This window comes from Monodelphis domestica, chromosome 4 (assembly GCF_027887165.1).
Source record: "Monodelphis domestica isolate mMonDom1 chromosome 4, mMonDom1.pri, whole genome shotgun sequence".
NCBI classification, from domain to species: Eukaryota; Metazoa; Chordata; class Mammalia; order Didelphimorphia; family Didelphidae; genus Monodelphis; species Monodelphis domestica.
This window is the reverse complement of record NC_077230.1, coordinates 324,003,926-324,017,752: the sequence shown is the minus strand read 5'-3', so window position 1 is coordinate 324,017,752 and position 13,827 is coordinate 324,003,926. Positions and strand designations below refer to the sequence as shown.

General features: G+C 39.7%; 1 protein-coding gene across 1 annotated transcript; it reads left to right on the top strand.

Moving 5' to 3' along the window:
* Positions 1–10,023: 10,023 nt before the first annotated feature.
* LOC103094406 (tripartite motif-containing protein 51-like) lies at positions 10,024–13,195 on the top strand. Its single transcript, XM_007495449.3, has 4 exons — positions 10,024–10,458; positions 10,755–10,859; positions 12,074–12,367; positions 13,111–13,195. Exons 1-4 carry the CDS (start codon positions 10,024–10,026, stop codon positions 13,183–13,185), a joined length of 909 nt encoding a protein of 302 aa, XP_007495511.3. The 3' UTR covers positions 13,186–13,195.
* The last annotated feature ends 632 nt before the right edge of the window (positions 13,196–13,827 follow it).

Sequence of the window (13,827 nt, the reverse complement as noted above, 5' to 3'; positions counted from 1 at the left end):
AACATCACTCCTATGGAAAACAGAAATCATTGACGTTGGACATCCTTCATTGTGCTAAATTTCCTACATCTTGTACTTCTTTTTAAACTTCTTTGTTCTCCCAGCTATTGCTACCCACCACTCCTCAATCTAGACTGTAGTTATCTACTATCTAGAGAGACACATACCTTTCTAAGGTTTCTTTCACAACCTAGAGGGGGAAAAAAAGAACATGGTCAGTGTGGGTCATGAATCATTTCTCCTAAAACCTGGCTATGACACCAGCCTCCAAAAAGCCCATCGCATCCCACTCCTGAATAGGGATCATCATTTCTCTGTTCTCTTCCCCACCTCCTCGAACCTCAACTTAGAAAAGCTGAATTCTGGATACAACCCTTTGTTCCCATGCTAGTTTGTGCTTGAAGAGTTCCTGTATGGTGCTAGCAGTAATGTGGTCAAACAAGAGGTCTCCAGTGACTACATGTTTATCTCATTTTGTGATGAGGCTCATTGAGGTATTCTCTAAAAGAGGGAGTCAAATGGAGGGAGAAAATGACTGATAAAAAATGATACAGAGCCTAAGAGGAATCAATAGACATCTTTTGGAGTCACCTCCAGAAGAGCATGGAAACCTTGAATGCTTCCAGTGTCTCTCCTACCACCTGCTGCTGCCTACACATATGAAAGACCCAAGCTAGCTGCACAGGATTGCTAGGCTTGCTAGGATTCCTTGGATCAGCTCCAGCCAATGCACACAGAACCCTTCCTGCTGTTCTCAGGCCAAGTGTCTGTAGTCAGACATCTCAGGTCTCAGGAGTGACCTCTCTCCCCAGGAAATACAAAGCACAGAGATCAAGAAAGCAGGGCAGCTCTCTAAAACAATCTTTTGGGATCTGGGAAAGGCCAATGAAAGATGTCTTGGATTTCTTGTCCCTCTAAACACCTAGACCTAATGAATTTATCCTATTCTCACCTGTAGCATTTCTATATCTGGCTTCTTCATCACTTTTTGCAGCTCAGTAATTAGGTCTGTTAGGAATCTTCCCAGGTTAGACATCATGTGCTCCCAGGCCTTCTTCTTCTCCATCATTTGATGTTCCTGGGTCGTTTCTATCTCCTTTAGTCTCTTATAGATTTTATTGATTTTCCTGTTCATCTTTTCCACAATAAGTTCTTCTTTTGCTTCCTTCTTCCTGCTCAGATACTTGCATATTTTCTGAAAATTTTTCCAAAATTTTCTTTTGCGCATTTCTTTATAGTCCTGCAGATTAAAGCATTAGATGATATACGTAGGAAAAAATGGAGGCCTTCCAAATCTACCCTTTTTTGCCTACTCATTGTTGTGCAGTGCATGGAGCACTGAACTCAGTAGGAGTGAAGAGTCCTGGATTTCCCTCCCAGAGAGTTGTATGTGTTGTTGGAGAATGATAGTTTGCCTCTCACTTCAGTTTGAGCCTTTAAAGTTAGAGTTTTGTATTTCAGATGACATCAGAAGAGATTTCGAAGGACTCTTCCAAGGTCAATTTGTAATCATTTCACACCACTGAATTAATATTCTTTACTTCTCAAATTATGTTTACCAAATGATTCTCATCACTTTAATTAATTTCTTCCTTGAGCCCCCCACTTTTCTTCTTTGGTGGCTGAAGGGATTTAAGGCCAGACACCCCAGATCAGAGAGCAGAAAGAAGAAGACAGAGATGGAGGCCAACTTCAGCTCAAGGCAACTTAACACCCAACATTGGATTTCAGGTCAGGAGACATTGGTTTGATTCGAATTTCTAAACTGTTTAGTAGCATGGGACAAGTTCTACAGTGTCTGTGAAACTCAGTTTCCTCACTTAGCAAATATGCCTAATAATGATGGGGAGTTTTTTAAGAAAATCATTTAATATTAAGGATAAGTAAGATATGATTAAAGGAGACAGTCAGATACTTACAACCCATTCTACAGTCCATGCCAGGGATTGCTCCTTCCCTTTTAGTAGAAGTTCCTGAACTTTTTCAAATTGTTTACACAAGATGTCCAGGTTAGTCTGGATCTTATTCTGTAAGAAGAATAGTAATAAAGACTGTTAGGAAATCTCTTTTCTAGGTCTTAGTCCCATGAAATATGAGTGGCTGAGAAACTAGAAGAGCCCTGCTAGGGCCCTACTGTTTCATTGAGCTTTGGGAAAAGTCATAGCAAGGAAGAAAAGAGGCTGTTTGGCCACACTCTCACTCTGCCATGATGGATAGTTGAATACTCAGAGCTAGGTCCAAGGGATATGCTAACAGGAATGGTAAAATTGGGATTGGAGGAGTCACTACCAGTGGATGCCTTAAGCCACTTGGAGGATTTCCCTGTATGACTCACCCTAAAGTGGTGAGCAGCCACATCTATTGGCAAATGGATGTGGCACTCATGATCCTCTGATGTAGGGCAGGACTCACAGAAGAGGGTCTGGTTATCCCTACAGAACATCTTCTCATCTTCCTGGTGAATATTACAAATGTCTTCTTTAGGGTACACAGCAATGCCAGACTGAAGAGTTCTCATCTGGGAGAATTTCCAGCATATGGGGCAACACGAAAATGCGGAGGTGTTTTTCCTGAGACAAGTCATGCAAACAGCATGTCCACATTTAGTGGTGACTGATCTGATGACTTCACCCGAGCAGGAAATGCAGAGAAGACCCTCTGCCTGTTCAACTTGATTGGACATGACTCTGAGGAGAGAAAATGAGGCTCAGTAAAAATGCTTCTCCTATTCTCAATATTTTAAATTTAAAACAAACATATTTCAGGAAAAAACAGTATGATCAGAAATGATTTCTCCCTTTATCTTGGCAAAGAGTTTCCCATACCATGACAAGGAAGGGTGGGCACAAGGATGGGACATCTTGTAATAATATCTGTCTTTGACCAAAAGCTTCAAAGTGTTTTTCATACATTATTTTCTTTGTTCAGTGCAAAATCCAAGTCCATGTTATTATCTGCATTATTGATGGGGAGTCTCAAGATGAGAGGTCAAGTGGCTTGCCTGGTGTTAGCTAGATAAAATCTGAAGTAGGAGTTGAACTGAGATCTTTTTTTTTTTTAAGGATGATAAATGTATCTGCTGTTAATAAATTCACATTTCTTCAGTGTTATAATCTGTGCAACTTGTGTTAATAGTAATAATAAGATAAAAGACTAATAAATAAAACATTATGTTACAAAAGATAATAAAGCTGGTTTCCTTGTTGATGGTTAGATTCTAGTTATACTGATCTTTATCTGAATTTCTCCCAAGTAAACATTTTTTTTTCTTCTGGCCTCAGTTTCTCCTTTTGTAATATGAGATAAGTGGACAAGATGCTCTCTATATTTTATGGCTAAGAGTAGCATTTCTGGATCTAAGTGTATGGATTTAGGATCCTTTGGATCCATTTCTGTGGATAATTGCAAATATCCTTCTAACATGTGTGGCTAAATTCACAGCTGCACTAGTAGTGCATTAGTTCATTGGTCTTTTCCCAAACCCTTCAGTATTGTCTATTTCATCTCTTCTGAACTTTGCAGCATATTGGATGTTTGTTCCAACTTTTACATTCATTTGATGTTTAAAGACTTGGGGACTTCTTTCATATACGATTAGGAATATTTGCAAATTTTTAAAAGGAAAGAATTTAGGATAACTAGATGGACAAGGGAAGATAATTAAATCTTCCACAATCCTGTTACTTCTTGTGGCTCAGAGAAATTTGTTTTTCCATTTGATTGGAATTGTTATTGCCTAATCCAGGAACAGGAAATCTAGCTCTCTTCTTTTACTACCTTCAGAGGAATAATTTTTTTTAAAACCCTTACTTTCCTTCTTGGAATCAATACTGTGTTTTGGTTCCAAAGCAGAAAGTGGTAAGGGCTAGGCAATGTGCGTCAAGTGACTTGCCCAGGGTCACACAGTTGGGACATGTCTAAGGCCAGATTTGAACCTAGGACCTCCCATCTCTAGATGAGGACCTCTTAATCCATTCAGCTACACTCCCCCTCCCCAGAGAAATAATTTCCAAAGTTATATATTTCGTCATGGAGAAATATGTCCCTCAAACTCTGTGCATTCCATAGCATGGCGCCGTATTCTTCCATCCCTGACACTCAAATAATATTTCTCATTGGGAAACTTACCTTCCTTTCTTCTGGGATCTTTACTTCAACCTTACAGCTCTACCTTCAGCTCTGCTTTCAGCTTTAGGATTCTGGTTCTGTCTCATCCCAGGCCTTTTATATAGCCCAAGACACTGAAGCCCCTCCTTCCTTTAAGGTGTGAATCCTCCTGGTCCTTCATACTCTGAAGAAGTGTGTCCATACTTTGGGACTATTCAGTGACAGAAGTTCAAACCAAAGCATTCAGAAGTCCCCGAGCAAAGAAGGATGAGTTCACACTGCTCACCTGTCTATTTTACCTTACTTAAAATCACAAATATTGAAATACTATCTTCACCTCTGCTTTAAAAGCTTTCTTATACCATGAATGGATTTTCCACAAACAGAATTACTAATAAGGATTAAGATTTTTATTCAAAATACAAAACAATGATTAATATTTGCCAGAGAAAGATGGGGAGGAGGTGGGGTTAAAAGGAATAGGGATTTTGCCTGAGACTCTCTTTCAAACTCTTTGCCTCAACAGTCTTTTTAAAGAATTACATTTTATGAATAGCCTTTATTTTTTTCATTCTTTTTTTCCAAATATATTCTACATTTCCTTTATTGAATAAGCTCTTCTGATCAACAAGAAAATAAAAGAGACAGGAAGACCAAAAAGTTGTCTTGCAAAATTAAAATGTTAACCAAATTTTTTTTAGGTATTATTTTTATTTTTTTTATTTTTAGGTATCTTTATCATCTCCTTCTCTCCAAAAATAGATAGGAAATTATTGCCAAAGTTAATAACTTTAACTTTATTATCTTTATTTAATCATGTTGAGAATCATTCTATTTCTATATTTATACTATATATCTTATTTTTTGTTCTCTCCACCACATTTGTTGTTAGTTCATCTATATTTTCTTTTGCTTTCCTAAGTGTCAATATTCTTGCTTCAGTATAGTGCCACTAGGTAGTATTAAGTATATCACATCACAGTTAACTGAGAAGGGAGAGTAAAAACTAATTTGCCACTGATATAAAACCAAAATCATAAATAAAAACTCAAATGAACTCAAGTGAAAAATAATATGCTTTGATTTGCATTCTGACTCCAACAGTTATTTCTCTGGAGGTGGATAGCATTCTTGGTCATAAGTCCTTCAGTATTGCTGAGAGTAGCTACATCTTTCACAAGTTGATCATTGTACAATATTGCTATTACTGTGTACAATGTTCTCCTGATTCTGTTTATTTTACTCTGCATCAGTTCATGGAGGACTTTCTAGATATTTTTGAAATTATCCTCCTTATTATTTTTATAGTGCAATAATATTCCATCATGTCAAAGGAAATTCTTGGTTCTCTTTGTCTATTCTGAGTCTACACTTGCAGAAAAAGGGAATCCTTTATTTTCTCTGCCTAGTTGGAGTTAACACCTTGGTTAACAATAACTTAAGTACCCCTACTTAGAGATAGTTAAAGGTATTGTTAGACAAAAGAAATTCTTTGTTTTCTTTAAGTTTATACTTGTAAAAGGGAATCCTTAATTCCCTTTGTCTATTTTGAGTTAACACTTTGGTTAACAATAACTTAAGTACCCCTACTTACAGGTAGTTGAAGCTAGTGTCATATAAAAGGAATTCTTCTTCTCTTTAAGTTTATACTTGTAATGTGGAATTCTTTATTCCCATTGTCTATTTTGAGTTAACACTTTGGTTAACAATGACTCAAGTGCCTCTATTTAGTGCCTTACCAGATTTGAAGACATGATTAACTCTCATTTGTCTACTTTTGATTCAATCAACAAAAGCTTGAACTAGGTGGAGAAGCAGGTGACAGTTGGGATCATTTCGGATCAGTGCTGAGAATAGCTAAGTTAACACAGTTGTTCATTATACAGTATTACTGTCACTGTGTGCAATATTCTTTTGGTTCTGCTAATTTCACTCTGCTTCAGTTCTTGTAAGTCTTTACAGGTTTTCTTTGAGTTTCTCCTTGTCAACTTTGAAAAAACACAGAACCACTGAAGTTCTGAAATAACAAGTCTTTAATCAGGACAAGAGTGTTCAAGATTTCTCTACCACCCAAAGTAATGCCCTTAACACTACACAGAGCTAAAGTTCTGGGACTCTGGGAACAATGTCTCCAAAGGTGACTTTTCTGAAGAGGAATAAAACTTTACGGTCTTGTATATCTTTGGGATGTAAAGGACAGGGAAGTTTATTATGTTCACTGTGTATTACTCTGTGAATTTTGATTTCCCCCTTTTTAGTTTCTGACCACCACATTCCCCAATTCCCTCTTCTCTATCAGCCCCACCCCACTTCTCTTCCATTCCCTTCAGACTCTCTGGTAGGGTAAGATAAAGTCCTATTTCCAATTGATTGAGCATATTTTTCCTTCACGGAACCATTTCCGGTGAGAATAAAGTTCCGGTGCTTCTCTCTTCACAAAACCCATCTTCTCCCTCCACTATAAAATCTCTTTCATGCCTGTTATGTGGGATAATTTATCTCATTCTATTTTTCCTTTCTCTCTCCTAATGCATTCCTCTTTTTCATGCCTTAATTTAATTTAATTATGACAATTGGAGTGAATATTCAGTCAGTCCCTTGATGATACAAAAGATAGCCAGGGCCCAAAATGTTTTCATTTACTCAATGTAAAGTGGCAGAACCAAGGTGTGAATGTGGGCATTCTGACTCTAGATCCATCAGTCTTTCCTTGATACCATGGTAACAACAACAAAATTTTGTGACTCAGTTTACACAAGCATTGGAGTTCTTGAGTCTGACCTGCTGGCATAAGTGAACTTTTGATAAAAAATCTTTATTTTGAAGAGGAAAGCTGTTTCTTTTTAACCCTTACCTTCCTTCTTAGAGTCAATACTATGCAAGGCAAAAGAGTGGTAAGGACTAGGCAATGGGGGTTAAGTGACTTGGCCAGGTTGACACAGCTAGGCTGATAAATCTGAAGCCACATTTAAACCCAGGACCTCTCCTCTCTATGCCTGGCTCTCAATCCACTGAAACACTCAGCTGCCCCCTCAAATCCCAACTTCTATCTAAGGCCTTTTTTGGCTCCTTCTGCACTCCACCCTCACAGCTAGCACCTACTCTCAGATATTCTACATATATAATCGCTTGCAAATTGTCTCTCCTATTAAAATATTAACTCCTCCAAGGCCAGAGTCCTATTTTTTTGCCTTGCTTTGAATCCACTGTGATTTAACACAAGGTCTAGGACTAAGCAGCCACCTAATAAATGCTGATTGATTGAGTTGTGAATTCCTCCTTCCCTCAGTGCTGAAGATTAAATGGAAATAAGGGGTGGGAGAGGCTGAAAACAAACACAAAAGGGTGTTCTTGATTGGGTGTTTGTAAGTGACTTAGCCTAGTGCTTCACGTAGTAGAAAGGGTTCATGGGAGAGAGGAAGTACCTGGGAAACATATAAATAGCCATTTGGGTGGTGGATCTTCCCCAGTCAAGTTTGCTTCTGTGAGCTGAATTCCTTTGGCAACGTCTGTCTAAGGTAGGTGCCCCTCTGGGAAGTTCTTCTATTGTGGAAGACTGAAGGGTTAGAATTGGCCGGGAGCCGCTGGAATCCTCTCGTTCTACCTCTTCATTTTTACATGTGGGGGGACTTTGAAACTCTCTACGTGGAATTCAGAAGTCCCCCGTCTTGTAGCTTGGAGGGATTTGGTGAGTCTCGCTTTTTTTTAGCTCGAAGGTGAAAGCCTCAGGCTTGAGCCTTTTCCTGTGAGAATCCACAATCCACCTGAGATGGGGGCGAAAACCAAGCCCAAACCCAAGCCGAAGTGGAGGGACGCTGTGGCGCGCCAGTCTCTCAAGCTGAAGTTCCCGGGTTCGATCCTCAGAGGGAGGGTGTGATATGCTGGGAGACTAAAGAGTCCCTCCACTGCGGTTTGGGCTTAGCCCCCATCTGCAGTGGATTTCGCCTCCGCCCTAAATAAACTGGGTAATCACTAAATCGTTCTAAGCTACAAGTTTGGGGACTAATAGATTCCACGTTGACAAAGCCAAGAAATCTTGAAGTGACTTGTGTCCAAGATCAGACAAAGTTCCGATTTTGAGTCTGAAGATTCTGCTGAGTCCAAATGCTATTTATTGCTTGTCTTCTGCAACGTACTTCTTTTATTATCAAAATCTGAGAACACTGAGGAAGAGGCTAGTTTAGTGAAGAAGGGCCGTAACTATAGCTTTTCTGAGTCTCAATTTCCCCATCTATAAAATGGGGGTCGTTAATAAGATACTACAACATTATTGCACAGAATTAATAGTTAGTATGGGAGAGTTGTATACATATACCTACGTACATAGTGTTTGCGTGTTACATATATGATCAAATGTTTTATAATCAACAATGAGCATTTGTCAAGTGCTTACTTTGTGTCAGCCATTCTAGATAGAAAGGTTAAATCCTTAAGATGGAAACTGTTACTAAAGATTCAAGCTATAAACCCCAAAGAGGAGGAAAGGAGCCAGGTGACTTTGAGTTTGCACTATTCAATCCTTGTGTAAACTTTCTTAAAGTTTAGGGGCTTTGCACCCAATTAACCCAATTCAGGAAATTGAGCCTCTGAGGTTTTCAGGGTGTGGAGGTCTGCAGTAAAGACCGCTGGATCAGTAACTCTTTTTTTTTTTTTTAACCTTCATCTTCTATGAATCCATACTAAGTACCAAATTCCAAGACAGAAGAGTGGTTAGATCTGTTAGGAAAGTGTCTGAGGTCACATTTGAACCTAGTTCCTCCAGACACCAGCACTGACTCTTATCTATTGTGCCACCCAGCTTCACCCCATACCTCTACTTTTGAGATAGCTAATCAATTTCTCTGGCATTATATTTAAACATCTCAATGCACTTGGCATTTGTCCTTTGCTCTGTGGTCTTTCATCTAGGAAGGGAGCTCCCAGTGAAGATACAACTTCTCTAGCCTATTTTTTAATCTATGTCACAAAATTGGGGCATAATTTACAGTTTTATAATTTCCTGAGGTGAAGAGACTAAGGGATTGGCATTCAGAAGTACTGAGTGCCAATAGAATAAGAAGTACTAGGTGGCAGTGATTCAGGAAGACTACCTCTGATTTTATTTCTTCTTATTTATTATTTCAATACCCTTACCTTCTGTTTAAGCATTAATTCTAGGACAGAAGAACAGCAAAAGCTGCCTAGCCCTTATTCCAGGTTAAGTGACTTCTCCAAAGTCACACAGCTAGGAAGTATCTGAGGTTAGATTTGAACCCAAGTTCTCCTGACTCCAGGCCTGGTGCTTTTTTCATCCACTTTGCTAACTAGCTGCCCCATCTGACTCTACCTGGATGTCTGCCCTGGACAAGCTACTCAGCCTCTCAGTCTGATTTTCTCCATTTATAAGGCAGATAATAATACCTACTTCACAGGATATTTTTGTTCACTATTTGGCATGCCCTGGAATTGGGAAGACTGGTATTCCAACCAATTCTATGTGATACTTCAACTCCCTCAATGTTGAACAGAATACAGCCCTTGGACTGTACAGGACATGCCCTAGGCTGTGGGCCATGGGTTGCTTACTCCTGGACCACGGGCAGGAAAGCAATTTAACCCCTTTAAGTCCATTGATCACTGGTTTTCCCCATTCTTTCTACAAAGGCAGAAAAATAGCACCTTCTTCATTGGGTTTCTGAATACATCAAATAACAAAATCTATGTCAAATACCTTAAAGGTATATATAAAGTCATTATTGCAATGTGTCCCTTAATTGTGCCCACTCTTCCTCTTGATGGTGTCTCTATTTGGTGGAAAGTTTGCCCCAGCTATAGGGAAATAGTTTGTAATTTTGCTTACTCTGCCATTTTATGAAATGTATTTGATTTGAACTAAAAGAGTAGGAAAAATATCCTCATTGTCTTTCTCTCCTCAGGATGTTCTTAAATGAAATTGGACGAGGAGGAGAAGGAGAAGAAGAAGAAGAAGGAGGAGGAGGAGGAGGAGGAGGAGGAGGAGGAGGAGAAGAAGGAGAAGAAGAAGGAGAAGAAAGTCTTTGTGTTAGCTGTTGGAGGGAGCACAAAAAAGTAGTCACCATTGACTGTGGACATCCTGCCTGTTTGCCTTGTCTTAGGGCAAATCACTATCGAGCTTTTGGCTGCTCACAATGCCTGAAATTCTCCCAGCTGAAAACTCTTCAGGCAGACATTGTCATGTACCCTGAAGGAGAAGACCAGTGTGTGATACACCTGGAAGACCAGAAGTTTTTCTGTGACTTTAGCTTGACTCTACTCTGTGTGACCTGCTCGAAATCAGAGGAGCACGTGCACCACATGCACTGGCCCATTGCAATGGTTGCTCTTCGCAGTAGGGTGAGTCATGCAAGGGTCAGGGGAGGTTTGTCCTGGTGGCTTGGGATGTTCATTGCTCATGAGCTCTTCACTCCCGCTTTGGTTGCCCCTACTTGAATCTTTCCTTTAGAATTGTTCCCCAAATACACAGCTATCCATCAGAGCTTAGCTAGACTCTCTTCTTCCTATCTGACTCTTCTCTACAGATCATTCAAATACTTCTGGCCTCTCATGAGTTTCTGAGCCCCTCACATTTCGTGGGCCTCAAGCCTAGAACAGAGACTTGTATGTTGTTAATATTTATATTTTTCTTACAGAAGGATATTCAGGAAAAGATAAACCTCATTAGGCTTCATGTAAAGGTCTTTGAGGAATTTCAACTTAAAGAGGAGAAACCCTTGGCCTGGGCTGTGGTGTGGGCTGTAAGTATCTGATTTGGTCTTCCTAAATAATATCTGGCATGTCTTTCATTAATAAACATCTATTCCTTGCCTACTATTTTCCAGGCACTGTGCTAAGTGCTAGGATATTAAAAGAGGTAAAAAAGACTTTCATCAAGGAATTGTGGAGGAAATAATTTGCAAACAAATATATACAAAGGCAGTTATGTAAAGGATGAATAGGAAACAATGACCAGATAGAAAGCGCGAGAAGTAAAAGGAATTGGAAAAGTTTTTAGTAAAAGATGAGATTTTAGTTGGGACTAAATGAATTCAGGTGGCTCAGTAGGTGAAGCAGAGGAGGAAGAGCATTCCAGGCATGGGGGGCAGTCAGAGAAAATGACCAGAGTCAAGAGATTGAGTGTCTGCTTCAAGGAATATCCAGTCTCTGATGCATTTCAGAACAAGCTCCCCATCATTGTTAGCTACAATTGGAAGGTGAGCAAAATGAAGTTCATAAACATTTGTCACTTGCCCTCATTCTTGTCACTAGTAAGTATAGAAGTTTTGAGTCCAGCCAGTGTCGTGTGTTAAGCCATTTCTAGCTGGCTTACATCTCTGCCTTTGCTGCATTACTTTTCTTATCTGTGTTACCCTAGCTCAGATCCTCCACCCACCAAAGCAGAGAAGTAAGCACTTGTGATTGGAGGGTCCTTTGGGAAAAAGGAAAAGGGAACCCAGGACTTTACTAATTAAGTTGGATGGCCTGGTATGAAATATGACCTTGGAACAGAGTCAGATTATCTTTCTACCATTATCATACTTAATATAATCAGTAGGTAAGGATTTATTTAGCACCTACTATGTTCCAGACACTTTAGTAAATAATGGGGATCCAAGGAAAGGAAAAAGAACAGTCCCTGCTCCCATGATGCCCCCAGTCTAATGGGAGAGACAACCTGAAAACTATTAGGTATGGACAGATATATACAGGATAAATTACGCATAATTAACACGGGGAGGGACTAGCATGAAGGAGGATCAGTAAAGCCTTCTCATAGGAGGTTGAAATTTTGCTGAGAGGAAAATGAAACTGGAGAGGCAGTCGAGGGTCACATACCTGGTTGGGACTGGAATCCTGTGCTCCTGACTTAGTCCAATGCTCTTTGTAGTAATACGACACTGAGCAGGTAGGAATGGACTGAGGTCGTGAAATGGTCCCATGTATGTCACTAGAATAACCTTCTTCTTTACAGAACTCTAAATATAAGGACAGAGACATTTTTGAGGAAAAAATCTATGGAATATGGGAACACCTGCAAAAGAAGATGGAGACACTAGACATGAAAGAACTCAGAGTGGGAAAGGGGAATGAGAAGTTCAGTGAGCTCTATCAGAAGCTGAAGGAGATGGAAGCTATATGGGAACAGGACATCATGAAGCAAAAAAGGGAATGGGAGCCCAAGGTGTCCAGAAAAATCAGATATCTAAAAGACATAACCAGAGATTTTGAAGAAAAGATTCAGAAATCAAACGTGGAACTATTAAAGGTGAGATGAGAACAACCTCATCAGTATGTGAGGACGTAAAGATTGATGTCATCTTTTGTGATCTGCTTTTTTTATCTTCTACTCTGTATGACTTGAGTTTCCTGGGGGGAAAGGACAAGCATCATTCCTGAGGGATGAGTTGTCTTCTGCAGTTTGTCCTGAGAGTAACTGGGAAGGCTCTGTGTGCTGGTGCTGGTAGAAAATGAGTTCATATGAAGGAATTCTGACCTGCCCACTTTACTCCATCATATATGCAGGCAGCAGTGACCATAGTGAGAGGCATTGGAACCAATCAGTCACTCAACATTCATTAAGTACCACATGCTAGGCACATGCCAGTGCTAAGAGCTCAGATACTGGAAGCATTCAGAGTTCTATAGAGTTGGCTTTTCAGAACTCCATTCTTATCTAAGGCTCTTCATGATTATCAATAATTCTTTCTCTTCATTTTTCACTTTGTGATAAAGAATAACTATATAACCTGGACTCATCACATAATGAGATAAACATGTAGAGTCCTGGCGAACTCTTGCTTGACCACCTTTGAGTAGAGAGGATGGTGGGGTGGGGAAGAGAAGGGAAAGGAGGAAAAGGAAAGGCAAAGCTATGGAGGTCCTGAGGCCAAGGCAAAGAGAGGGATTCTATGAACTTATATGTGGTTTAATGTCTGTCCTTACTTAATTGAATTGACTTATGAACTTTACTGACTGTACTGTACGTATTCTTCTTTTTCCATTCCATAGGATTTGTTCCGTGAGAGTAGAAGGTATGTAACTATCTACAGAGTGGACAATTGCAGATTTGGGGGACATGGATAGAGGAAGGATGAATTTGTGTTTGATTACAACCGGGGCTGGAAGTTCTATATGGCCTTCAGTATCATGATAACTGATTTCTTTTTTCTTTTTATTTTAGCATGTTTGTAGATGCATATTTGGAACCTTTCATTCCACATATGAATGATTTGTATCTCATTGTGGTAAATGAATTTTTAGAATTCTTTCATAGTAAGTATCAGCCCTTTGACGATGAATTTCAATTTGAGCTTTCTTCATAGCAGTAGTAGGAGCCCAACAACCCTACCTATTGCAAGGGTAGTCGTGTATGTCTCTGCTTTGCAGGCTCTGATGTGCTTGTGTCCTTACCTAGGGAAAACTTCTCCTATGGAGAGGATCATTTTATTTGAATATTCCAGAAACTAGACTAGTATTTTGACTAAGGGGAGCGATAGAACCTAGCCTCCAATATTCGAACAGAAACCTAGTGAGAAGTAAACTCAATGAGATCCACTGAATACTCTGTCTTGATGCTCCCCGTCTGCATTAGATAGTCAAGTCTCTAATTGGGTAGTTGTGGAGCTGCATTTTTGCTCAGAGGCAAAAGTAAGGTCTGTAGTGACATGTCTTTTCTTGGGGGGAGTTGGAGGAATTATGCTACCTGATCATGGTGCCTGGCATTGA